The sequence below is a fragment of the Pseudopipra pipra genome, chromosome 13 (assembly GCF_036250125.1).
Source record: "Pseudopipra pipra isolate bDixPip1 chromosome 13, bDixPip1.hap1, whole genome shotgun sequence".
Classification (NCBI taxonomy): domain Eukaryota; kingdom Metazoa; phylum Chordata; class Aves; order Passeriformes; family Pipridae; genus Pseudopipra; species Pseudopipra pipra.
The window spans coordinates 19,347,335-19,373,497 of record NC_087561.1 but is presented as its reverse complement, the minus strand read 5'-3'; the positions used below and the strand labels follow the sequence as shown (position 1 = coordinate 19,373,497).

General features: G+C 42.5%; 1 protein-coding gene across 5 annotated transcripts in view; it reads right to left on the bottom strand.

The window, feature by feature from the left end:
• Nucleotides 1–253: 253 nt before the first annotated feature.
• ATP7A (ATPase copper transporting alpha) overlaps nucleotides 254–26,163 on the bottom strand; it is a 28,281-nt gene continuing 2,371 nt past the window's right edge. For 4 of the 5 annotated variants that reach the window (XM_064670245.1, XM_064670246.1, XM_064670244.1 and 1 more), the window contains exons 2-23: nucleotides 22,008–22,151; nucleotides 18,599–19,088; nucleotides 17,134–17,865; nucleotides 15,584–15,790; nucleotides 14,413–14,576; nucleotides 13,612–13,773; nucleotides 12,926–13,002; nucleotides 12,528–12,753; nucleotides 11,872–12,105; nucleotides 11,492–11,583; nucleotides 10,955–11,082; nucleotides 10,650–10,804; nucleotides 10,249–10,383; nucleotides 9,198–9,392; nucleotides 7,757–7,939; nucleotides 7,247–7,460; nucleotides 6,432–6,578; nucleotides 5,828–5,970; nucleotides 5,335–5,538; nucleotides 4,644–4,761; nucleotides 4,028–4,130; nucleotides 254–3,674 (exon numbers count right to left, since the gene is read on the bottom strand). In XM_064670245.1, the coding sequence (XP_064526315.1) occupies nucleotides 3,398–3,674; nucleotides 4,028–4,130; nucleotides 4,644–4,761; nucleotides 5,335–5,538; nucleotides 5,828–5,970; nucleotides 6,432–6,578; nucleotides 7,247–7,460; nucleotides 7,757–7,939; nucleotides 9,198–9,392; nucleotides 10,249–10,383; nucleotides 10,650–10,804; nucleotides 10,955–11,082; nucleotides 11,492–11,583; nucleotides 11,872–12,105; nucleotides 12,528–12,753; nucleotides 12,926–13,002; nucleotides 13,612–13,773; nucleotides 14,413–14,576; nucleotides 15,584–15,790; nucleotides 17,134–17,865; nucleotides 18,599–19,088; nucleotides 22,008–22,115 (4,494 nt within the window). In that variant the 5' untranslated portion in view covers nucleotides 22,116–22,151 and the 3' untranslated portion in view covers nucleotides 254–3,397. Of the gene's footprint in view, nucleotides 3,675–4,027; nucleotides 4,131–4,643; nucleotides 4,762–5,334; nucleotides 5,539–5,827; nucleotides 5,971–6,431; nucleotides 6,579–7,246; nucleotides 7,461–7,756; nucleotides 7,940–9,197; nucleotides 9,393–10,248; nucleotides 10,384–10,649; nucleotides 10,805–10,954; nucleotides 11,083–11,491; nucleotides 11,584–11,871; nucleotides 12,106–12,527; nucleotides 12,754–12,925; nucleotides 13,003–13,611; nucleotides 13,774–14,412; nucleotides 14,577–15,583; nucleotides 15,791–17,133; nucleotides 17,866–18,598; nucleotides 19,089–22,007; nucleotides 22,152–24,703; nucleotides 25,214–26,163 lie in introns of those variants that run through there. The other variant, XM_064670247.1, reaches the window with a different exon arrangement.

Genomic DNA, 26,163 nt, shown 5'->3' with positions numbered 1-26,163 from the left:
CTCCGTGACCTCCAGCAGCCTCTTCCAGCCTCAGCTACTCCCCCGATCCCAACACAGGGATGCTCCCACAGGGGGATTGTCCCCCCATTTCCCAGCTCTCACTGCCACCACTTGCTTCCAGCCCTACAGTTTCATGCAGGCTCAGTGTTTGCTTAAGGCTGTGTTTAAGCAGGGCTGGAAACACACACAAACCCCAACCCTTGGCCTTGTGCTGACCAAGCAAAAAATACTTAAAAGAGATCACAGAACATGATTTAAAACAGCCTTCAGTCACATTTTTATTACATGACTTGTAATTGCCATTATAATGATGGAGGCACAGTCTTAAAAGAACAGAAAGCATGAGAAAATGTTTCTAGATGCAAAGAACTGTAACAGCCCTGCATTAACATTCCACACCAGCATTCACTCCTCCATTCTTCGTAGCAAAATTGAATAAAAAAAATTCTCAAGTTTAAAACATTGTGTTGGAAGTTCTAAGCAAAAAAATAGGCATAGTTTTTAATAAATAAACATGTTTGCTTGCTTCAATTGTGTTGTCAACTTCACGTTCTTTTTTCTGGTATAAAATTTCAAGTGTTTTGAACTCTTAGAAGTTTAAATAAGTTTGGTAAGATTCAAAGAGCAACTTTTAAAACCTGGAGCAAATATACTTTTTTATTAAATAGAGCACAGGTTTTATAAATAGACACAGAAAACAATAAAATAGACAAAGGAGTAATACAATTTTGTTTGTAACTGTGTGTTTCCAAGTGATATTTTAAATTTCTGAATCCAAACTGTCTACAACAGGAATAAACCTATTTACATATTAAAACATTTACATTTAGCTCCCACATTATTCCATTTGCACTGTACATTCAAACTCAAAGACATTTTGGTTTTTCAACATAAAGCACCTTATGTAATATTTTAATCACAAGATAAACATTGTGGAAGTCATTAGCACACCTTTGGGGAGTGTTGGACAGACAACCTGCTTTCAAAGATCTGGGTTGAATTTATCACAACCACCTTGTCCCCATCCATCCTTGGGCTCAGTTATTTCCTCTCCCCAGGGTCTGGTCCTCTGGCTGTCCCTACAAGCTGCTCTCACATCCCTCCCAGCCAGCATTTACTGCTCCTTTTTCCCTGATAATCATCTCTGCACATCATTAGGTATCCTGGTTTGGAAAAGGAGCCTTATTTTGTTGTAACAGGATCAAACACTGAGTTTCACAGCAAATGGTAAACATGGAAAAACATCTGTGTTGGGACAAAGTTGGAGATAAAGGCAGCAGCCTGCTGTAAACATTCACCTACATACAGTTTGGACAACAAGAGGCAAAGTGCTCTAAAAATATACTTGGAAAGAGTTTAACAAGTTCTTCATGCTGCTTTATCTACCAACCAGGAATTTAGCCCTGAACCACCTTCCCATTTCCAGCAGGAAGAGCCTGATGTGTCATTTCCATGCCATCCACTCCACAACCAGCACCTGGAGCCCTGAAACTCCTGCCAGGAGCAGTGACTGAGACCACCCACAGCACAGTCAAAACCAGCTAAACACTTCCCTTTCACCTGCAGAACTGTGCCAAGAACAACACCGAGAACCAGGGTGGATAAACAAGGAAACTGAAATCCTTGGAAACAGTTTGCATGACTGTGAAGCACTAAAACCCATCACAACATGATAACAGCTGTCGGGTAACAATCTGCTTTGTAAGAACAGCTCTGCTGCTGCAAAGTGAGAACACCTCATGGAATGGTTTTGCAGTGATGTATCTCAGCATGTAACAACACTACCTATTACATACAGCTATAATCTAATTTTTAAAAATACTCTGTTTTCATTAGAAATATTAAAAATCAAAAATCCTGCAACAGAAATATTTTGTTTCTTAAACTAGCAGAAGCAACACATGATGTTGTTCTCCTCACTGCAATGTGAGTACACTGATTTACTGACAACAGCCACAGCACAGCTCTTCTGCTCTCATACAGCAGGACTTGTCTCAGATAAAATGCAAAAGCTGTTTACTCATGACTTTCTACACACACAGTCTATGCCCTGACATCAGGCTTCAAGTCAAGAACCAGAACATTACAGAGATCTCTTTATCACATGCCAAACTGAACCGAGTGTTTCTCCTCCACAAGCACGACTGGCACATATTTACACCATGGGCTGTACTTCCTAATGAAATCCAACTTTACTGATCCCAGGAATTGCTGCCAACAGCCACCTCAGCAGCAGGCTCAGGGAGTAACCAACAGGTAACCAGCTACTGGGTGATGAACACCTCTTTTCTCACCAAGGGTATTTTTAGTATTATTGATTTCATGATCAAAACCTGCATTTTGATATTGCAGTTCAGTAGCAAACAAGGACTGTCTCAATTCACAAAGCCTGGATCTGAACAGTGCAAGCAAAGGGGGTTTGCATGAACCCATGGAGGGATTCTGAACCATTCCTGGTACACAGACATTTATATTTAGAAGGAAAGACTGAACTGTAAAGATTTTAAAGGTAGTCTGTGTGACAAACTCTCCTGATTCATTTAAGGAGTGCCAGCAGCCACTGGTGGTGAGCAGTAACTACACTGCCTTCCTAAATCTGAACACTTTGGCTAATACCACATCACACTGATATTGCATTCACATGTTGCAGAAGTTTTTGGCTTAGGAGAGGCTGGGAATGAACAAACCTCCCAACCCAGCCAACCTTCAAGCAGTGTCAGTAGCAGGAGTGTCCCAGGGCACCAGGTGCAGAGCTCAGTGTGGGTGTGACCCCAAAGCTCTCTGTCTGTGCAGGAACCCGGATCACACGGGGAGATCAGCTGAAGCTCAGAGTGTGAAAAGCTGAAGCCAGATGTTTACAAAATGAAAAGGCATTTGAGAGGAACCACTTCTGGCAGAAGGCAGGCTATGGAAACGAGAGGGGTTCAGGAAGTTCTGGAGTAAGGCACATCTCTCTGCAAACAGAACCTCCAGACTTTGCAGATGCAGTAATTCACACTTTTTCAACACAGTACTGAACTCGACTATGCATAAAGCAGCCTGGTATAAGGCTGGGAAAAATTGTTCTGGTTCCTTGGTTTCCTTAGTTGTATTTTGACAATTTGCCAAAATAAATGCTATACTGCAAGCTTCATGGAATGGGAACACAGCCCTGCTTGTCAGCATCAACAGCTATGCACCAGATTTTTTGGTAAGTCTAGATTAAAAAAAAAAAAACAACAAAAAATACTCTGGAAAGTCACTGCAAAAAGTACCTCTACACTGAAGAAGAAAGACCTCCAGAGGGATCAGTACATGCACAGACCTCAGACAGCTGTTTTGGTTGTGTTTTCATTTTGTTCCAGGTGTTTTTCTTTGTTGTGCCCTAGTGGGGGTGGGAGGAGGGGGTTCAGGTCTCTCACAAGGCCGTGTCATCGTCCTCTCCAAAATCCCCCACCAGCAGCGAGTGCTTGTCCGGCTCGTTGAGGACGATGCTGTTCACGGAGCGCTTGTCTGAGAACAGAGAGTTTATGGAGGCCCTGCTGTAGTGCAGGATTCGATCCATCAGGCTCAGCTTGGGGGAGCCAGGCCCAGCCTCATCGATGCCAACGTGGACACTGATCTCGGACGGGCTCCTGTGCCTCATTTGGCCACGGGCCCTGAACTCCAGTTTCTCAGGTCTTGGTTTCTGGTACCTAGGGAAGGAAAAAACAAAATATAACAAACACCTCTCAGGTTGAAGTGAAGTACACTGAAATACAGATAAAACCTGCCTATGTGTATGACTGTGCCCAAGCCAGAGCCATTTATAATTTGACTGACAAGGTTTCTCACAAATCCACAAAGGCCATAAGGAATTTTCATTCTGAACATGCTTCTGATTTGTACATCCCTCTTCAAGTTAGAAATGACATTTTTAAGCACTACTGCCTGCTAAACAGACCTGCCTGAACTGTTCCTCAAAAGGCTTTGAAATCTCTCATAGTCCCACCCTTATCTTCTGCCACTCTAAGTGAAAGATCCAAGCTTCAAATCTGTCCCAACTCACATCTTTAACAGCAAAGAAGAAAGCACAACAGAGACAGAGGAGGCAGCCATTGCTGCAGATCCCATCCAGGGCTGCAAAACCAACCCAATGGGCAGGAAGACACCTAGAAAAGGCAAACAACAAAAAGTTCAGAGCAGGAACACTCCATTATTCATCTATTAACACCTAAAATTTCACACAGACTGCCTAGTTTTAGTTGCATCCCAATGCGTTAATAAATAGGATTTTAATTTAAACGACAAATATTTAATACATGAGGATTTGTGTTCTATCTCAACTGGAACTTCAGGTGAATTCACACCTGGGCGTGTCACCTGCACACTCTGAAACTCAGAGGAGAAATGCCCTGCCCACCCTGCAGTAAACTGCTTGTTCACAAGGTCAGGCTCATTCAATAAACCTTTTATCTCGAAGCTATTTTGATGTGTTGAGCATATCCAGAGTAGCCACAGTGTGGGAGGAGGACAGCTCACAAATACCCACTGCAACGTGCCCAGGCAGAGACCTCTGCCCTTACCAACAGCCAAAGAAAATGGAAACTCTCCCCCCCAGCAGTAAATCACTGCAATCTGCTACTCACTGGGCCCAATCTCAGTGCAGGGAGACACTCACATACCTGCAGCTATGGGAACTCCAATGAGGTTATAAATCAGAGCAAAGACAAAGTTGATCCGGATCCTCTTCACAGTTTTCCTTGATAAATCTATGCTTGCTACCACATCCATCAAGTCATCCTGCAAGTTATGTTTATTGGAGAAGTCAGAGAGAAAGAAAGGCCCCCATGTAGTGTCTTTATACTCCTGTTTTAAAGCTAAGTCCCACACACCAGGTGTCACAGACTGTAGTAAGTACTCTATAGGCTGCTCTAGTCTGTCTGCAGAGCCCATACAGTCAGTGCCAGTCTTATTCCAGATGTCATCATAATCCAAGTAATGTACACAGCACCTCCCAGTGCAGCTCTGAACACTGACCACAGTCTCTGCCCAGGTGTTGTTGATACGTGACCTCGTGACTGTAAACCTGGAGGTGCTGTGGGACAAATACAATATATGTTTGCCAAAGATTAGGTCACTTTTTCCTGTTTTGCCCATTCTCAAACTTTAATTACCCCGAAAGGCGCAGTAGCCAGAAGACTGGGGAGTTCCCTTCACAGGATCATCCCCACCACACTGAATAGACATGATGAAAACAAGCTCTGCTCCAGTTCTCCTGGTTTATGGAGGCTGTACACCCCAGGGGAGATCTGCATCATTCAGCACATCCAACCCCTCCTGTCAGCTCACCAACCAGGCACTTTTCTCTCTCACCCTGATGAGCACCACGTCGGCTGCCTCGATGGCCACGTCGGTGCCGGTGCCGATGGCGATGCCCACGTTGGCCATGGCAAGGGCCGGGGAGTCGTTGATCCCGTCCCCCACCATCGCCACCCGCTTCCCCTCCTCCTGCAGCTGCTTCACTTTGGCCACTTTGTGGGAGGGAAGAACCTCTGCGAACACTTTGGTGATGCCAACCTGGAGAGAGAGAAAGGACACGACTGTGTGGCAGCTCTTCTAGCACCTCTTAAAGCTTCTGCCTGGAATAATGTGACTGGGAAGGGTGAAACCCGTGAACTCTTGAGCTAAAGACAAAACCCATCACAGTGGATGGGTTCATTCAAAAAGGCTCCTTGCATTTCCTCCTTATTCCAAATTTTTTTACGTTGCCATCTTTCACAACAGACCAGTTCTATGCCAGCCACCAGCAGTATCAAGTGCCACAATGAGCCCAGCTTCAAACCCAGACACAGGAGCAGCAGCTCACCTGAGAGGCAATGGATCGGGCTGTTTTGCTGTTGTCACCAGTCATGAGGACAACTTCTAACCCCATGCTCTTCAAAGTGTAGACTGCCAGCTCAGCCTCTGGCTTCACAGTATCAGCAATAGCTATCAAGCCACACAGCACTCCTAAAAACAGAAGGAAAGTGTTTGTAATGAAGATGTTTACTGCTTCAGAAGGAAACAAAAAAGTAACTTTTCCCCCCAGTAAGACCAGTTCCAAAACCAGTAATATTGACAATAAGAAGCAGAACGAGAACAGGTATCAGGGCAGCAAAGTTTAAAGCAATACAGATCATTGACTATCCAATCAGAATAAAAAACCCCCACCTTTTCTCTCCTCTCTTCCCCTTTGCTCTCTTTGAATTCTATGCTCATGTCCAACTGTCCTGTCAGCTAAGAAAGGCATGACAAGGTCTTTCTCATAGGAAAGTGCTGCAAAACTAGTTAATGATCTCTTTTCATCCCATTATTCTGCTTCAGGTATAACTGCCATTACATCACTAGTTAATAATTCCTATTTATGGGATACTTCCCATGGTATTTAGTGACAAATCAAGCCCAGAACAGAGCAGCAGCACCACACTCACCATCCACAGCTGCCAGAACGGCCGTGCGGCCCCTCCGCTCGTGCTCCATCATGGCTTTGTCAACCTCACTCCTCACAAGGAGCCCGTTCCTGGTCATCCACTCCCGGTTCCCAATGAGAACAGAGTATTTCTGAGAAGTCATGGTAGCTGAAGGAAGAAAACACAGTCCTACCATCATATGGATTAACCAGGGAGCTTCCCTTCAGCTGATCCCATCCGTGCTCTCCCGGCGTGCAGTGAAATAGCACTGCAGAGAATTCCAACAGAAATAGTCTTTCTCAATAATTCCTGCCCTCCTGAACTCCTCATGTGTTCTTGATGAGAGAGACACCAACATTTCTTCAGTGCTGGGTAGTTACCATGTCAGAGGACCAAAAATCCCAGGACAAACAACAATAAAGGACCGAGTCCCCCTCTCAGCCCTTCTAATATCTATGTAACAGCCCAGTGCAGTTGAAAGAGATCTGACAATGAGTGAAAACCACTCAGTTGTGCAAATGTACATAATTTTGGCAAGCAAGTGGTAACTTGGGACAAAGTAAAGTAAAACTAGAGAGAGTTCTCTAGTTCTCTCTGACAGAGAACTCCTGTATGATTTTCCAGCCCCACATTCAATATGTAACTTGAAATTGAATTTAATTTAAACGTTTGGAGTGATGTGTGAGCACAAAATAAACTAATGACCAACTAAATAATGTGTGCCTTGATGCCAGCCCAGTACTTTGGGACAAAAATAAGTGACCTTACTCTTGAGGATCCTAAAGGCACAAAAGCAAAAATTCTTCATTTTATCCTCTAAGCCAGAATTAACTTACTTGGTAGCTCAGCATCAATAATCAAAGCAGGCTGCACCGATTCATCTGTATTTTCCTCAATTTTCACGAGAGTTGCATTTTTAATATTGTTTTCTTCAACCATTCTATTTTTCCTGTAGAGCAATGCTTCAATATTGGTGACTTTACAACTAATGCCACAGCCTGGAACTACCTGAAAATCTGTACATGTTCCAAGGGTTTCCAAGTCCAGTTCCTAGAGAAAAAGGATGGAAACAGAGGAGGTTTTTAAACATATATAAAAGCATGTTCTATTTACAAAGCCCACAAAATAAACTGCACTCGAACAAACAGGAGGAATCATCAAAATCTAACTTTGAGTACCCATCTAATATGGCATAAAGTGCTTTATGTGGTCCCACAATTTTCAGATTTCCCAAATAAATACAGTAAGTACTTCATATGTACGGATAGTCTGGTGTTATTTATGAAGTACTGCAAGAGAGGTTCTCCTGTAACACAAACTGCTCTTCCCCTGTGTAACTAACTCACCTTTTTGCAGTACTTGGTTATTGCTGCTCCAAGGGGGTGCTCACTGTTACTCTCTGCAGTCCCCACTATTGCCAGCAGTTTATGACAAGGCAGCTGGTTACCCTCCACCAGGAACTTCACCTGCATCACTTCTGGAGTCCCGTGGGTGATGGTCCCTGTTTTGTCAAACACAACCACCTTCACCTGCAGCACAACAGGAAGATTTTTTTCAGTGAAACAAATTGTAAGGTACAGATTCCTCAGGAAACCACCGCTTTTAGAGAAACCTGCTGAGGGGACTGACGCCTGACACCAGTGATGTGCACAGAACGATCCGGGGGTCCCTGCTTTCAGAGACTGAAACAGTTCATGATTTATGCATTCTAGGATTGCCAAGGGACTTCTGCAGGCTTCTGCAGGACTTTGGCATTATACCTCTGATGGCCCATCAAAGCCCATTCCCCCCCTCCCCCACCAATCTTGAAAGGCAGGAAAAACCCTTTTGCCAGAGCCCTCGCGGAACTCAGCACAGACCCAGGAGGTGTTGGAGGCTCCTGGCATGGCCCGTGACACCAACCATGGATACAATAACTCAGAACTTCTTTGAATGTGGGGGCTTCCCTCCCCCACCCCCAACGGATCAAGGCCACCACTTCAACTCATGGACATGGAAGCTGCAACTCCCAAGTCCCATCGCTGGACCCCGTGGGCAGTGACTATGGACACCTGTCCACTCTCAGCTTTGCTTTCCCTTACTCTCCCTTACCCTTATCCTGTCTTTCCTTTCTCTCCCTCATGCATTTTCCCCCCAGAGGTTATCCCTGTGATAGATGATATAGATGACAACACCCAAAATGCTGACATACCTGTTCAAACAGAATTGTTAAAACAAACCCTGCCTAGCTATGTTTTCAGACACCGATTACTCAGTGTCGTTTCACTCTAATCCACCCCAAGGGAATTACTAATAAGAACCTGGGTTATCCCCCTCCCCTTTTTCTGGGGCGAGTGTGGGGTGAAGTCGCAGCCCCACAATTGAAGCTTGAGGGGTTTGGAATATTCCAAAGTGTTGGGCCGTTCTCCATGAGAGCAGTAAAGCTAATTGGATAGTTCCCATGGACACAGCCTTGAGTTACAAAGAGCACAAGGTTAAAGCTGTTTGGCTGAGTGCAGGTGCTGCATGCCTAAAGGTTTTTGCAAGAATATGTTTATATTGTATGTGTGAGAAAGTTGAAGGGAGCGATCCCAACAAAAGCCGCCTGCTACGCTGAGCAGGCAGACATCTCTCTGCCTCATCACCCTACTGTGTGTCGTGTGTCTTTCTTCCCCCATGGACCAAGACCTACCGACAGGTACCCAAGGACAGGTGAGTCCTGCCACCTGGGACATTGCACAGCCTGTCCAGCAGCAGCTGGCACACACCGGCGAGCCCGGGCTGGCCCCCGCAGCAGTGCCCCCTCACCTTGTGTGCCATCTCCAGGGGCTCCCCCCCCTTGATGAGGATGCCGTTCTGGGCCCCCACGCCCGTGCCCACCATGACGGCGGTGGGGGTGGCCAGGCCCAGGGAGCAGGGGCAGGCGATGCACAGCACCGTGATGGAGGCCTGGAAGGCGAAGCGGACGATCACCTCCGCTGAGGAGAGGCTCTCGCTGGAACCCTGCGGGGGACGGAGCCGCTCAGAGGAGGAGCTGGACAATGAGACAGCACACCCAGCTGCACATTGCCCTGGGGGTTGGAAAAACCTGCACATTTATCAGCTAAAGTATTCATATTAAAACTGAAGCACGGGCAAATTATAAAATAGCTCAGAGTAATGAGTAAACTCATGACTAACTAACCAAGTTCTGTTCTATACTGCATATACCCATGACTGTTTCATTTATAGGACATTTTCCTAAACAAGGTACCCCATGGCATAACTTTCACCCTCTAATGTAATAAAAGATACTGTATCAATACAGTAAGGAAAAAAACACAACCAGATATTACATGAAGATTGCTTTCCTGAGAGTAAAAAAATTCTAATCAGAAGTAGTCTTGAACCAAGAGACCTGTGATCCAAGCAACCCTAAAGTCCAGGCTGGGATCCTGACCCTCCTCTGGCATCTGTAATGAAGATGAATTCCATGATTCCCAATATGAATTCACCTAGAGCTCTGCTAACAGAGCTGGATGGAGACTTGGAGCTTGTGACATAAGGGACCTCTTTTCTCCACAGAGAAGGGATGGATGGTGGGAAATTTTTTTGATTAACTTTTTAATTTTTTTAATTAACTTTTTTTTTTTAATACTAACTTCCAGGAGTTGATTAATTACTGTGGATTCTTTCTTTAAGTATAAATGTAGGAGTGATACAGTGTAAAAAAATACATAATGTAAAACTCTAATAACAAGAACAATAATAGTCAGCAACTGCCTGCAAGGACAATTCAAAAAGGGAACCACTGCAGTCTAACAGAATTGTAAGGCTATTTATTAAATATTTCAGAAGGTGTTTAAGGAGATTTACTTACCAGAAAGTATTTTTCCACTATTCCAAAATCTACAAACCCAATTATAATCCAGGCAAGAAGGGTAACCACAGAGACAGCCACAATAAAAGGAACAAAGTAGCCACTAAGTTTGTCTGCAAATTGCTGGATGGGAGCCTGGGAAGGAGAAACAGGTCACTCAGCAGCATCATGGTGACTCCCTTCTGTGCCAGACACAGTCACAGCTGCTGCAGCACACTTGGCTTGCCACAGTTTATAATTAGAGATTGACTTCACAAAAGGATGAGGTTTGGCACACGAGCCTGTATCAAAGTCCTTAATCAGCAAGAACCTTCATCATGCAATTCAAATCTAAACAAACTCAGCCACTCCCCAAGGGATGTGGTGTGCTGCTGTCTAATGTGAATGTGACAATACTCTACCTTTGAGGTCTGGGCCTCCTCCACGAGTTTAACAATCTGGGACAGGGTGGTGTCAGCCCCGACGTGGGTGGCGGCGATGAGCAGGGACCCGTTCTGGTTGATGGAGCCTGCAATGACTGTGTTCCCAGGCTTCTTAGTCACAGGCATGGCCTCACCTGAGGGAAGGGCAACAGCAGAGTGCTGAAAAACAGACCTTTGTAACAGCCACCAACTCCTCACGAGAGCGAGAACATCAGTTCCACCCTCCCTTCTTCACATTGGTCTAAAGGAGAACGTTTTTACATTGGCAGAAAGCAAATGCTCACCTGTGATGAGAGATTCATCTACCATGGAGTGTCCTTCAATAACACGACCATCCACTGGGAATTTGCCTCCTGGGACCACTTTGACAATGTCACCCCGTTGAACCAGCTCAACATCCACTTGCTCTTCACTGGAATGATGGAAATGTTCTTTAGTAAGAGATGTAACTGAAGTGACCCAGTGCAAAAGGAGCTGTCACTACACACAAAGCACAATCCCACTGCTTGACACAGTTAATGCATACAAAAATTAAAACAGAAAAAAGGCCATTGTAAAGAAGACTATGACTTTTATCATCATTTTATTTACTATCCAGTTAAGAAAATCCACTAATTGTCTTATCACAGCAAAAATCAGCAGTAAGTCAATAAACTAAATTAGAGCAGTGTTAATTCTTCTGCATTTTAACATTTTTATCTGCCAGCAAATCTGAAGTTATTTGCTTCATGGTTCTATCGAATGGTAACATTTATCTGTGAATTAGGCATATTAACAGCAAAAAAGGAACAACAGAAAAAGCAAATGACAAAGCAAGATACCTTAAAAGAACGTTATCAGGGCCCAAGGTAACAATAGTAGCTTCAGTAGCTTGTAATGAAATTAGTCTTGCCAGGGCTTCTGAGGTTTTACCCTAGAATAATAATTTTCATATTTTTCTGACTATACTATTGAAAAAAAAAAAAAAGCTGGGTAAATGACAACTGCATGTGTTGCAATTTACCCTGTTAAGAAAACACAGACTGATAATAAGTCATTTCATGTTTTTACTAGTTCAGTTACTAAAGATGATTTTACAGCAAAGAAGGTTAAAAGAACCTAACAAAGCTTTTTCACGGGACATTTTTTAAATACACGTGACATTCTGAAATGATTCCTGGTCTTGCAGCTTGTAGCTCTCACGGATTTTTATTTTCCTTACCTTTGCCACGTGCTCCAGCCACCGGCCCAGCGAGATGAACACGAACAGCATCGGGGGGGTGTCAAAGAACGTGACAGGGTTTACTTTTGCCTTCTCAACCATTGCCACCAGGAGAATAACGAAGGAGTAGAGGAAGGCAATGGAGGTGGCCAACACAACGAGCACATCCATGTTTGCAGTGCTGTGTTTCAGTGCCCTGTACGCCTGGATGTAGAAGTGCCACCCTCCAAACACCTGCAACACAGTGTATTTTACACACACTCGTAACACACCCAGCAGCATTTCCATGAGAGAGGGAGACACGTGTGATTGGTGTTATCTGCCCTCACCATCTCTTCCTGAGCAAAATCCCAGCTCTAGCCAAGGGCTGTGATCTCCTCCACAGCACTCTCAGGCACTCCCACCTCCTCCCCATGTCCACTGGTGTGGCTCAGCAGCTGCCTCAGGTGCTTTTTGGGTGCCCAACCCCCGGGCAGTGACTGCCCTGCCCAGGACAGTCTCTAGCACCAATTATTTTGGCAACAGCAAAAGCACGTAACAACCTCAAAAGCGTTTTGCATCAGCATTACACTCACTTTTCAAATTTACTTTCTTCATAGCCTTCCAGTTTGAGTGTTTAAACCCAACAAACCAGTAGTTGTCATAATCCCACTTACCTGTACAGGGACACAGAGCAAAAATGACAGAAAATTCATAACAGACAATCCTGGCAGGAGCTGGTAATCCAGGACCATGGAGGAGTGAGAGGCCTCCCTCTCCTGGCTGCTCATGTTGTGATGTGTGTGAGCATCCGAAGGATGACTGTTCATCACCATCATGTAAATCATCAGCCCCATGACAGGGATACAGAAAACAAAGCTCACGACAAAAGACCTTTTCCACCTTTGGATTTAAAAAGAGAAAGAAGAAAAACAACTTGTATTGCAGTCAGGTGCTGGAGAACTTTTTAACCAGCAACTCTGGACAGTCACAAAAAACCCCATAGATTCACGGGTGATTAAAAAAGAAGAATCAAAGATATTTACAGAATCTAAATATGTTTAGGAATACTTACTGTCTGATTTCCTGTTTGTGATCCAAATGACTAGCAGATCTATCCTTTTTGACTAAGGAAGTAGTGAAACCTAAATCCTAAGGAAAAAAAGTATAATAAAAAAGAGAACAGTCAGTTTTAAAATACACTTTGTGGTCAGTTATTGCCAGATTACTGGTATGGTGCCAGCCTTATCTTCGATTTACTTTATTAACATTTCTGATACAGTAGTTACTATTGTTTAGTTACCTTCTAAAGAGAGAAAGCAATTTGTTGTAAAAATCAACCTTTCTAGAATAAAATGCTTTTCTAAAATGTGGCTTTCCAAAATGGTTTTTCCTGAAGCACAGACATAGAGAAATGGAGGGAGAAAGCTAAGAAACATATTTCACCTCTCACCTGCTACAGTATTAATTTTTAAATAAATGTGATTTATTTTTCTACAAACCTATAGCTGGTATCTCCAACTCTACCATAGCCTATTTTTTACAGTATTGCTGTTTAAAGGTTTTAGGCAAAGTTGTAACAGAGCATTTCTGAGCCAGAACACATGTATTAGTTACAAAAACCTGCACTAAGAAGAAAGCAGATGGAAGAAGACAGACCTATTTTTTTGCTTAAATAGCCTTCCCTTCTGTTTCTGGGGTGTGTAACTCTTCAAAGGATGGTGGATATTTTATGAGACTTGGCACCTGAATGACTCTCACCTTTATCACTTGTATAACATCTCGAGGACCAACAGCCTCAGGGTCATATTTGATGTGTGCTTTGTTGGTTGCAAGAGCTACTGAGCAGTATAAAACACCATTAGTCTTCATGAGGGTGGATTCTATCTTGTGCACACAAGAAGCACATGTCATCCCTCTCACCTGAAAAACAAAGGTTCCTTCCTGTTATCAAAACCACAGCTTATCTGGTAAATGCATCTTAAAAAGCAGGAGAAGTCCTTATGACTATGCTTCCTTATTTATTGCTTTGTTCTGGGGTTTGAAGCAGTGAGATGGAGCTCCAGCTAAGGATGAACTATAGAATCACAATAGTTTGGGTTGGGAGGGATCTTAAAGACCATTTAGTTCCAACCTGCTGCCATGGGCAGGGATGCCTCCCAAAAATCGTGTTGCTCAGGGGCCCATCCAACCCTCCTAGAGGAAGCAGAGCATGGAGACAAGGTTATTAAGCCCTGCTAAGGCTCTGCTGGCTCTTCAAGCTCAGAGCTGGGTACACAGAGCCAGACTCACCTTCAAAAAGTAAATTCTGCCAATAAGCAGAGTAATCAGAAAAATACAGGAATATTTCTCCGACTTCAGTGTAGCAGTAGTGAGCCAGAAGAGTTTGCAGGACCAGACACCATTTGTGACACATACCTGAGGTACTCTAACATTTTAATTTTTTTGTGAATTAAGCTCTATGATATGATTAAACTCTAGGAAGTGGAACACTTGCACAAGTGCACCCAGTAGATAAAAGTAACAGAAGCTGAGGGTGTCAGGGTTTAATTACTAACTTACCACGAGTTCCAGAATTCCATCTCCTTCACCACAGTTTTCCATCACGGTGGCTCCAAATCCCAGCTCCCGAATGAGCTCTGCAATAGCTGAAGGGTGTATGACAGCAGGGTTATACCTCACCTCTGCCTTTCCAGCCATGAGGGCAACAAGGATGGAATGTATTCCTGGGAAACAAAATGCGTGAGCAGCAGATCAGGTCTAGGAAAAATCCTGCACTTACGGTAACAGGAGGGCATGACACAATTTGAAATTGGGAAAGGTACCATATTGCAAATCAAGAAAAACATGTTCATTTTTGGAAGATACACCAACAACACAACCACAGCACCTCAGTGTAGGTGTGACTGATGAAAGCACTGCTGCTCCCCATGAGTGGCATGTTTCTAACAGTCTAATTATAAAAATTCTGTCCATGCTATATGAAAAGATTATCTATTTTTACTCCAAAGTAGTTCTTCTAAAATACAGTGCTGTATCTTTCTCTGATCTGCATTTACTACTTCTAGAAGCCTTTTCTTCAAGGGAGAACATGCATGAGAAAGGGCAGATCTAACAGTCAATCCTATTGTACACTGAAAGGATTTAGATTCATCCATTTTCTAGGATGAAAAAATTAAAATCCAAGTTAACCTGGAACACATCTACCTTCATTACAATAATTAAACACAGTCTGCATTAATGACTGTTTGCTACATCACAGTCATGCAGCCGTTTGTTCCTGCAAATATAATCAGACAGACAGGCATGCCCTGACTGCCAGAGCTAAAATTAACTTGTGTCTCTTTAATCCACACTAATACTGTCCCCCTCTAATAACCCCCTCCCCAGCACACACACAGTTGTTTCTGCCTTTCAGCTGCACACCTGGGCACCTCCCTCCAGTAGGAAAGATTTGTTTTCCTTTCAAAAGGATCCATATTTGATCCCTACACTCTTTGGAGCGCTCAGGTGCTGTTTTTGTAAGGGCAGTCCCTGGCCAGCATGTCCATAAAGCAGCAAGAACGACCCTGTTCCCATCCCCTGGGCCAGAGGTGAGCAGGCTGTTCTCACACCTGGAACACCTGCAGTGTCCTTCTCCTGACAACCCAGCCATGAGAAACGCTGTGCAAAAGCCAGATGGATTCTCCAGAACAAACAGAAATGTAGCAGCTCACACTGACACACATCTTACCATCTTCCCTTCTCAAATTCCTCTCGATGTTGGCTACACACGAAGCACATGTCATTCCTGTGACCTGGACATAGCACTTGGAGATGGTCTTTGTCTCCTGCCTCCCGAGGTGGGCTGGGGGCACTTTGGAGGATGGCTCAGGTTTGTGAGAGTCCAGCTGTGCTTCAGGTGAGGGTTGAGCTGTGGCCACAGGCAGTTCTGCCTTTGCTGGAAAGGAGATTGCAGTTCATGACCTCAGGAGCAGCCATTGCAATGAGGTGTGAGCTGGCATTACAGACTGCTCTGCACTTACACTGAAAATGGAAATTGTGTGTGCCCTGTCAGTCAGACCCACCCACCTGTCTGTGGATTCAGAGTCAGCAAGAGAAAACAAGACAAAGGGTTGGGCCACTGATTAACTCACTGTTTTGTTACTGGTTTTCCTTTTACCTTTCCTCACTGTCTTTGTTCTGTTGCACATCCTTTGTCCTCTTCTCTAGGCTGTAAGTGGAATGTCTGCATTGCAACCTTAGTTTTACACACAATTTTATTGACTTTACCTGGAGCACAAAGCTGAATCTGTAAGCAAGTGCATGTTTCACAAGCAAAGTCAGTGATTTTGACCTTAGAGAAGGGCTCTGGAACTAGAGACATCTGCTCCTTACAGCAATCCAGGGAATGCTGTGTTTGTGCAGGAGCAGCACAAAAGGAACTAAATGGGAGCACCCAACCACTTCTTCAGTTATTGCCATGAAATAGCTCATGTACTGTATTTACTGATATTTAATCTTACTGAATCAACAAGTGGAGCTTCCCTGTTCCCTCAGGAAGCCTCTCTTCATATTGCTGGAGGTGGGGGTGAGAATCTGGGAGAGGCACAGCTAGGATAGCCAACCCACAAGGATGGACAAACATCTGCCTGCCCATGGGAAGTAATTAACTAATTCCTTGCTTTGCTTGCAGGGGCAACTTTTGCTTCACCTATTAAACTTACCTTTATCTAATCCACAAAGTTTTTCTCTTATACCCTTCTCTTCCCCCTCCCACCATGGGAAAGTGAGCAAGTGGGTGGTTGGTGCTGAGCTGCTGACCAGGGTTCTCCCACAGCATCATCATTTTAACATTCTGAGTGATGTCCACTCTCTTCAGACTCTTGTCACTCCTCAGTCATGCCTGAGCCTGGTTAAATCTCCCTTCATTAGTTAGTCCACAGGAGTCAAGACTTAGATAATTCAGCATTAGAGAAACTTCAGCACAGCAATCCATAATATTCTTCACAGTTAGCAAAGCTACAATTCCATATTCATGCCATGAATATTATAAAGCAGCAAATAGGAACATGGAACATCAATATTTATCTGACATTTATATTTCCAGGCATCTCAATTATTTTAATTAATCTGATGTATTAAAGGCTGTGCACGTACCTCTAATTATCTCACTGGCAGAGAAGACAGAAAGCTTGGCAAGCACAAAGTGCGTGTCAGCTGCTGAATTTCATCTTGGGTCGTACCAAAGGCTAAAAAAAACTGGACAATCCTTTTGAATTTAAAAGTTTAATATGTTATTACCTGGAAAAGAGGCATCGAATCCCATGTCCTCTATTGAGGACCGCAGGTCTTCTGGGCTCGTTTGCAGCGGGTCGTATTCTATAGTCCCGTTTCCATTTGAGAGAGAGACACGAATGGATTTCACACCTGGCTTTTGGGATATGACTCCCTCGATGGACTGCACACAAGAGCTGCAGGTCATCCCCTCAATACTGATCACGACAACTTGAGTAAGTGGCTGGCTGGGATCCTTCAGAGCTGTGTGAGATTTCAGGGGAGACGCCAGCGGGGGGAAAAGTGCCGGGTTTTCACACTCCTCGGGAAGGCTGACTTTGAATGTCTCAGGAGACACGGCCTCTATGGCTTTCCTCAGCCTGTCTATGCTAATTAAGCTTGGGTTATAGTTTATAACAGCAGATTTCTTCTCTAAGGAAACAAGGACCCCTGTTACTGCCGGGAGTGCTGACACAGCGCCCTGGATGTTGAGGACGCAGGAATTGCAGTGCATCCCATCGACTCTGAACACAACTGTCCTGGTCCCAGTCCCACTGCAGTTTTCCCTCTGTGCTGGCTCAGAGCCTTTGGGCTGAGCATTCCTCAGCCTCTCCAGGTCAATGGCACTGAGCTTCAGGGCTCTGGGCTGCTTTTTGAAGGATGCTGCGAAACCCGCTGCTTCAATTTGATGTTTTATTTCTTCTGCTGTAATTAGGTGAGGCTGGTAGATAACAACAGCTTCCTGATTGTCCAGAGACACTGAAATTTAACCAATAAAATAAATTACCAATAAAATAAACGAACAAAAGTGTTTTACTGCCCTAAACATAACGAGCACATCAACAGGTCTTGTCAAGGCTTTCCAAGAACACTTTAAATGGTCATAGAAGCAAATGCAACAGAAAGGAGATTTCATTTGTTTGGTAAATACCAAAAGTTAGTTCTTCAACCATTTTTTTGTCTAGTACTACAATAATTTTCAACTCCTCTTTTCCTCAGTTTTTTGCTCTTTCCCCAGGACTTTCACAAATGGCATCGGTACTTATTAAATTTACCCTTTTATTAGGTTCTGTGGCAATACATTAATGCCAAAGCTAATTATACAGATAAGTTGATCTTGCCTTTTAGATACAATTATATACATGACAATACAAATTTTTAATTTAACAGAAAAGATAAATTAATATTAATTAAAACATAAAAACGACATCTTGTATTAGAGATTTCTGTAACTGGTAATAAAGTTATGGAGCACAACTGCTCCCAACCGAGATACAAAGCAACCACTGAATACTGTCACACATGTAACAGCAACAGCCTCCCCACAATTTGGGCCCATTTCTTCACTTCCAGTTCAAATTAAACGTGTAACTAAATAGCCAGTACCACAAACAGTCACACACTCAGCTCTCTCACGTAAACACAAGGCATCTCCACAATGCCATCAAAGAACAGCATGGCCAAATGACATGAAGACACACTAAGGTTTCACCTCTAACCCGCTGAATTCCTTGCAGTTTTCCAAGCCTGCCCTCGATGGTGCTGGTGCAGGAGTGACAGGTCATGCCGTCCACCTTCAGGCGCAGCACAGCACTGCTCGCCTGAGACCAGCCGGCATCTTCCCGACTTCCAGGGGTCACCTCTGCTGCAGAGATATTTAAATCTGCTCCTGGGACCGTCTGGATAATCTGTTTGCCATTTATGATGGAAGAAATGAAAGTCACCACTGCAGTTTTTTGGTCAGAGGAGACTTTCACATCCAGGATCCCTTTGTTCTTCAGCAGCGTGGTACAGATCTGTCTGGGTGTTAGGGCTGACTGGGGAGGGATGGTAAGGAAAATAGTGTCAGGTATAACAGGTTGTGGGTTTGAATCAGCCAGTGTAGCATCAAATCCCATGTCATAGATGGCTTCCTGCAGTGTCCCTGGAGTCTGGAGCTTGGGGTCATAAATGATGACAGCATTCTTATCCTCCAGAGAGACCTTGGGAGGCAATAAACACAACAATTTAGCAAACTGCAATACAAAGAGTTACTAATACTGCATGGGACTAGAAATTGCTTTTACTTGCAAATATTAGTAACACTTGTCCAGTATAACTTCATCCCTCACCCCTCACCTTGAGGAGCAAAGCCATACCAGCAGCCACCACTGAGAGACTTCTCTTCTGTGCAACAGCTGGGCTGGAAAGAAGAGATCCCACCCCTTCCTTACTCCCAGTTTCAGAATCCTTTCCAAGTCTGTCTGGCCACTTTTACTTATGACATCCAGACAGCACCAACGCATTTAATGAAACTTCCAGAGCCAAATTCTCCTGAATTATGATGATGAACCCAAAAGAGCCCACAGCAAAAATTCAAATCAGTTAACAGTAATTCTAATGCAGTTAGCAGTAATTACCCTCAGGCTACAAGGATGGAAGCAAACAGTCTTTGAAAAAAACCACAGCTTTAAGTAGCAGTGGAAGGAGCCCAGTATTTCCAGGCATGGGAGGCACAGGCTGGTAACTTGCTGTGAGCACAAACCTGCATCAGACTTCACTGAACAAAATTCGGTTTGGAAATCTGATATATGACAAACATTAAAGAAGCTGTTTTTCCTCTCTCTGTACATTTTGGTGATCCAGAGACGTCCTGATTTGGTATTAACCTTTCCCATTAGATGGTACAAATATCCTCAACTTAATTTTCTCCCAAGGGATGATAAATCAAATATAATAATTGCAGTTTCCAAAAGGAAAAAACGAAGCCTGCCAGAGGCCCAACTCACATTACCAATTCAATTCTGTCTTTCCTCTGGGCAGAGGTACAGCCTAAACATCACAGTCATGATTAAATTAGACCAGTTAAATCATTTTAAGAACCACCTCTCCTCATTTCTGTCCCAGTTATGGGCCCTTGTAGAATTAGCAACATGGACATTTATTGGTTTCATTGCAGTTGGAGGCAAAATAATCAAAGAGCAGCTGTTTGTCTGTATTAGCCATCTAACATTCCCACCCCTTGCTGACCTTATTCATAATTACTAAATAAAATCCTGTTTTACTGTTCTCAGAGAATTTTCTGAGTCAAATGATCTGACTGAACCGTAGCTCTGATGTTATAAAGAGGATAATTACTAAATATGTCCTCTTAATGTTTCTTAGAGTCCTGTTCTACTCAGACTACGTTTTTGTAATACAGTTTTTGAAACAGTGTTCAGCTTTGGGATAAGGTATTTACCTTAAAATCTAAATATAAAACTCTTAATATTGTCCTTCTAAAAATCTGCTTCATTCCTTATGTAAAAGACAGTATGCACATTGTCTTGAATCTCTCCTCCCTCTTCTATCTGAAGTCAACTGTATATTCTCAGAAATAGCTGAGAAAACACAAGGCTGATGAGATTATATTTTTTGCTAGAAAAAGGAGAAAGTGAGGATCCTGAAATCCAATTATCTGGGGGTATTTTACAGGCTGCTTTTAGCCTTCCTGTGACTCCACGCTGGCAAACACCCAGTGACTGATCTCACCATGCACAGAGATGCTCCAAGGTCCTGCTGGCAGAGCACAGACCCACATTAAAGCTCCACTACAGCTGAAGGAAGATGAAAAATTATGGGTCTTGTAAATATTGCTGCTCTTCACCAAAATTTCCACGTGTGTACAGGAACATCTACTTCAGGCAAAAGGAAACTGCACTGAACCAGTGCATCTCTTGCCTCTGCAGGGAAAGGGCACCACAATGAACCCTTCAAAGCCAGCTACAGGTAATGGTCACATGCAGCCCAAACTAAGATAATGTGCCCAGTCCTGTGAGAAAACTATTTGTCAAAGGCATTTCTATTTCTACTAAAATAGAAATTAACTTTTGATGAAACCAGGAAGATAGTGTTTTCTTTGGAGTAAAATCAACCACCATGCAATGCTACAGCATGTTTTCAGAACATGGATACTCAATAATTAAACTTTGCAGTTTTCTGTTGCTGATATTGATAAGACTGTTCTTTCTACCACAGATTGGGTCACAAAATTAACAGCAATCTCCCAGCTTTTAAATTGTTTCCATCAATAAATCTACTGTAAAATTATGTACCGTGTAGGGATAATCAGCTCACTCTGGAATACTCTACAGTCCATTGTTTTGCCCATGACAAAAAAAATACTAACAAAATACTGATCTCTCCTCCAAGCTAAGAAAAAAGTTAAAATCAAGATAGGTCAAGGAAACCTGGATTAGGGCAAACCTGAAGCTCCATGAGCAGTTCAAGATTACAGTTCTGCTGCCCTTTCTCTCATTTCCTCACGGACAGTACAAAGGAAAGGAAACTTCTAAGACCTGTCAAGACTCTCCTATGTTATCCAGATTTCCTGCTACTCTTATTTCACAGATCACAACAGAACAGATTTTTTTTCATGGTGAGTCAACTACCCAATTAACTGGACACCTCAAGCCCACAGGCACGTTTGAGCCTGTGCAAGTGACCCCCGTGCACCATCAGCTGGACAGAAAAGGTCTGTAGGCTTTTGAGCAAATACTGACATTTGTGCAGTATAAGGGACAAGGACAGCTCCCTTTTTTTCACCAGTGCAAGTTCTAGGGCTTTTGCCTTATTTTATTTTAAAGTTTATTGTTCTTGCCTTTTTTTTACTTTTTTTCCCTTTACTCCACAATACTGAATTAAATGTAAAGCAGAAAATTAATTAAGAGCAACAGATAATGACTTAGGTCCCACTGCAGGAAAGTAAGCACTTGTTTTCTCTTACATACCAGAACTACACTAATGGATCTCCAACATCAGCTTCCCCTGAAACATTCAGAATATACTCTTCTCACATTATTTTCCTCCCTTGGTGCGAAATTTTATCATGGTTTCTCAAATAAGAACAAAGCTTTGTAAGAAACAGTGACAGTGTTACTCACTTTAATGTTATGGATCCCATTCATCTTCCCAACATGCTGCTCAATGGTCTGAACACAGGAATTGCAGGTCATCCCCTCCACACCGATGACCACGGATTTGGCCTCCATTGTGAATTTCTACTCCAGTCTTCTCATTGCTGTTGGCTAAAAACAAGTAAGACATTAGTTCTCAAATCATTTCACAAAGACTGAAATGAAAACAGGGATGTAGTGGAAGGTGTCCCCATGGCAGGGGTTGGAACAAGACGAGTTTTAAGGTCCCTTCCAACCCAAACCATTCCATGAGCCTGTGATTTAACAAATGTCATACTTAGCCACATGTAACTCTAGCAGACACTAAAATATGAGCAAAGCTGTACAGAAAGATACTCTGAAGAGTATCATTATTATTTTTTCTCATAAAAACATGCCCAGAAAAAATTACTGAACCTAAATGAAATTAATTTGTAGAAATAACAGCTAATGCAAAGGACTCCTTTTGCCAAATGAATAAACTGTTTAGTGACTGAGGGAGAAAGAGGGCAAAAGAAATGATTTTCAGATTTTTTTTCTTAGCATTTTGAAAATTTGCATTATTTTTCCAATGACAGAGAGGCTAGTGAGCAGGAAAATGATCACAGTTAATGTCTGGCTGCAATGGAATCAACAGCAAAATGTGATGCCTAATTGAAGAGCTGAAGTTAAGACCTGCTTAACTCATTTTTCTTATCCTGAAGACCTATCTTGGAAAACTAAATTACATCAACAATGTTGAGTAAAATTAGTTTTCTTGCTCCTTGGTGACATTTCCAAGCTGTTCCCTGTTACAGAAGGTCTGGGAGTTTCTGGTTTCACTTTGAGTTGTGTTGCAAACCATGTAAGAACACAAGAAGTTTCATCATAGAAACAGGTTTTACCTCCCTGATGCACAAAACTAAATGTTGAAACTTAATAAACAAGGAGCAAAGACAGTATAAAACTGGGAATTAGTGACTTTTTCAATAGATGAAATACATCTCAACCCTGCTAAGAACAGAAATAAGACAAGTACATCGGAAGAGTTATTACAGATCTCACTTCTCACACACACACAGTTTGTATGTAAATATTCACCCATTACAGAAATACAAAATTGTCACTTGACACACAAGAATTATCAATCAGCAGAAGAGTGTATTTTAAGCAAATTTCATATAGCAGGTCCTTTCTCAGACTCATCTGCACACTTGGAGGTACTTTAAAAAACTCTGTAAGTCACCCAAGAAAATACTTGCTTTCATGTCATGTTGAAATGTGATCCTCCCTGATTACCTCAGTTCTTCCCTAAGGAATGCTCAGTCCACACAGAGCAAACAAAGACAACATTGTAACTCCACAGCCTGGGAGAAACTGAATATTCCCACAAGCCTGAAGTGCAAATAAAGTTGCAAGAAGTACTTGACTTGGAGTGCACTTTGTGAACACAACCAGGCACACAGGACTGACTAAAATGAGACACAACAGACTGTCACAGACAGAGACAGCCTGTCCTCCAGTCAGCTTTGGATAGACATGAGTTTAAAAGCATTTCAGGTACACGATCAACTTGAACTGCCCTGACAACTCGCACAATTACTGTATTTGGAAAACAAAAATAAGGAAATACTGTAACTGTGAGTTGCTACCTAAAACAATCAAAGGTTGGCAAGACGCTGCTTTAGAACCGGGAAACAGCCCTAAGGCAGAGCCTGCTGACTTGCCTGTTCTTTGGCAAACTACAGCATAAAAATATTCATTTTTACAGAAACTAGGATACTGTGTTAAAGTTTTTTTTGAGGTGCTATGAGGAAGTAACAGCAGCCTGTGGCTGGTGAACCAGCACTGTTAAAGAGATTACATTCACCATCAGCACTGCTACCAAATGCCCACCAACACATTAAAAACCCAACTGCTTACATACATGAAAATAACATTACCCTTTTTCCCTATCTATTATTATCATAGTTTGCATGCACAAAGTATTTCCTCCATTTTCTCAGTCAGCTTCCTTGCCCTTCTGCTGTTCATTCATGAACACAGCAGAGAATACCCTGTCCTGGAATATACTGCAATTCAAACATGCAAAAAGCATAAAGACACAAGGAAAGAGAAAAAGGCAAATCTCATTTTCCTTTTTTACCCCTCAAGGCCCCAGAATAGCAGGACTGAATCCAGAACTTCCACCAACAGAATTCCTCTGTTGGACCAAGCTGTCTCTTCTTTCTGTTCTCTGACTTTCAGTTCAGAAGCACCCTGGCTGTCTATGACATGTGCATCACTCACAGCTCTCTGCTGGCAGGGAATACGACCAACAAGGACTTCTATTGACATTGTTGAAAGTTGCTAACAATTTTTATATTAATTTTAAAAACAGGCTGTTCTCTAAAAAATGAGACGTGTCCAAATCTAAATAAGCCATTTGAGAGCATTACTGCCTCTTCACATCAGTCACATTATATTATTAACACTGAATTAAGAACCAGCTCATTAACAATCTCAGTTTTCTGTACAGCCTTAATGAAATTTCTGAAGACTACATTGCCTGAATTTCCAGTGCTCCTGATGCTTCAAAGAAATCTTGTTCTCGGAACAAAGTATAGGGTTTAACAGTGACTCTAAAAATACACACATCCTTCCTCCTCCCCTTACAAAATGCCCAGGACAAGCAGTTAAATACATGCTTACAGCTGAGGCACTACCTTGTCATATTCCATTCCATTTCTAATGCTCTGCCTCCCTCAGAAGTGCTTCCTGGAAAAAATACTTCAGCTGAAACTTGAAAGGAATATTTTTGTCATATTTCCTCCTCCTGACAGCATGAAATTAAGAAAATTCATAACTAAGCAGACTGAAAAATATCTGTTGCACCAATAAATCATAACTAGATGCACACAAGAGGTGTATGAATAATAAGAATTTAATCCTAGTTTTCCTTGTACGTGTTAATATTTTACCAAGTTCACATTAAAGCAGATGTAGAAGTCAAAAGATCTGCATGAGACTGTGCAGCAATCCATGGATACCACAGCAATTGCCTGAACTTGGAACATGCTGTGTCCTCACTCTTGCCATCCATCACTCCATCTGTGTAATTCCTCACTCCATTTTTTATACATATATATATATATATATATATTCATTATCTGAAAACAGAACCCCATCCTACAAAGGACAGTTATGCTTCTGGCAGATGCAGCTGAAACAGCCAACAAACTTCTTCAACACCTGAAAAGCTTTGCAGGTGCTGAGAAGTATTTTAAAAGTTGACCAAAGGTCTCAACTACTGACTTCAAGGCAAATGACTGCTAATAAATAAATTTAAAGTTATCATGGATATATCCTTTTAAGTTAGAAGCTAAGTTATGGATTGCATGTGTTTTAGAGAAAAATAAAGGTTTATCTTAAGCAAGGCATTGGCTCATCTATAAAACACCTTAACCATCAATTAGTAAAGCATTTTAGGATTTGACAACACAAAGGAATGGCAGTTCCCCTGACAATTTAACAGCTCTGTGTTTAGTTTCATTTTCTTGAAGAAAGTCAGCTAGTGTTTCTACGAAGAATGAAGCAATTGAAAGAAGTAATTTCTACTTCCAACAGCAATTTCTTCCTACGGAAAGGAAATTGCAACAGTGAAAAAGCACAAGGTGACTGAGACACTCATATTCATCTCAATATTTTTGGGGGATGTGCTAACAGCAGTCACTGTAAGTAAAATATCTGAAGCAAATAAGTATGATGAAGTCAGAGGTAAGTAATTCATAAACCCACAGTATCAAAAAAAATTAAAAAAAAACATGAAGAGGCAACGCAAAGAGGAAGTTACAACACTGGTAAAACTGCAGAGCCCCACTGAACCCCACAAAAACCACTTTGGTGTTTCTCACATCCGAGCTAACCCAGGCAGCACAGCATTCTGTTCTGGGATCAGCAGGGACACAGAATGGGGAAGGACACCACACTCCTGGCTGAGTGTACAGCACCAGCTTCCACCAAAGTTCTCTGTATATAATTAGATTTTATATTTTTATATGTAATTTATAGCTGCTGAAACTTAGAGGCAAATATCACACAAACACCAGAAACAGAATCTGTCAGGTTTAATTACAGCCTTTGGATTTTATTAAATTTCCAAATGGCCAAGTGCTACTTAGCTCAC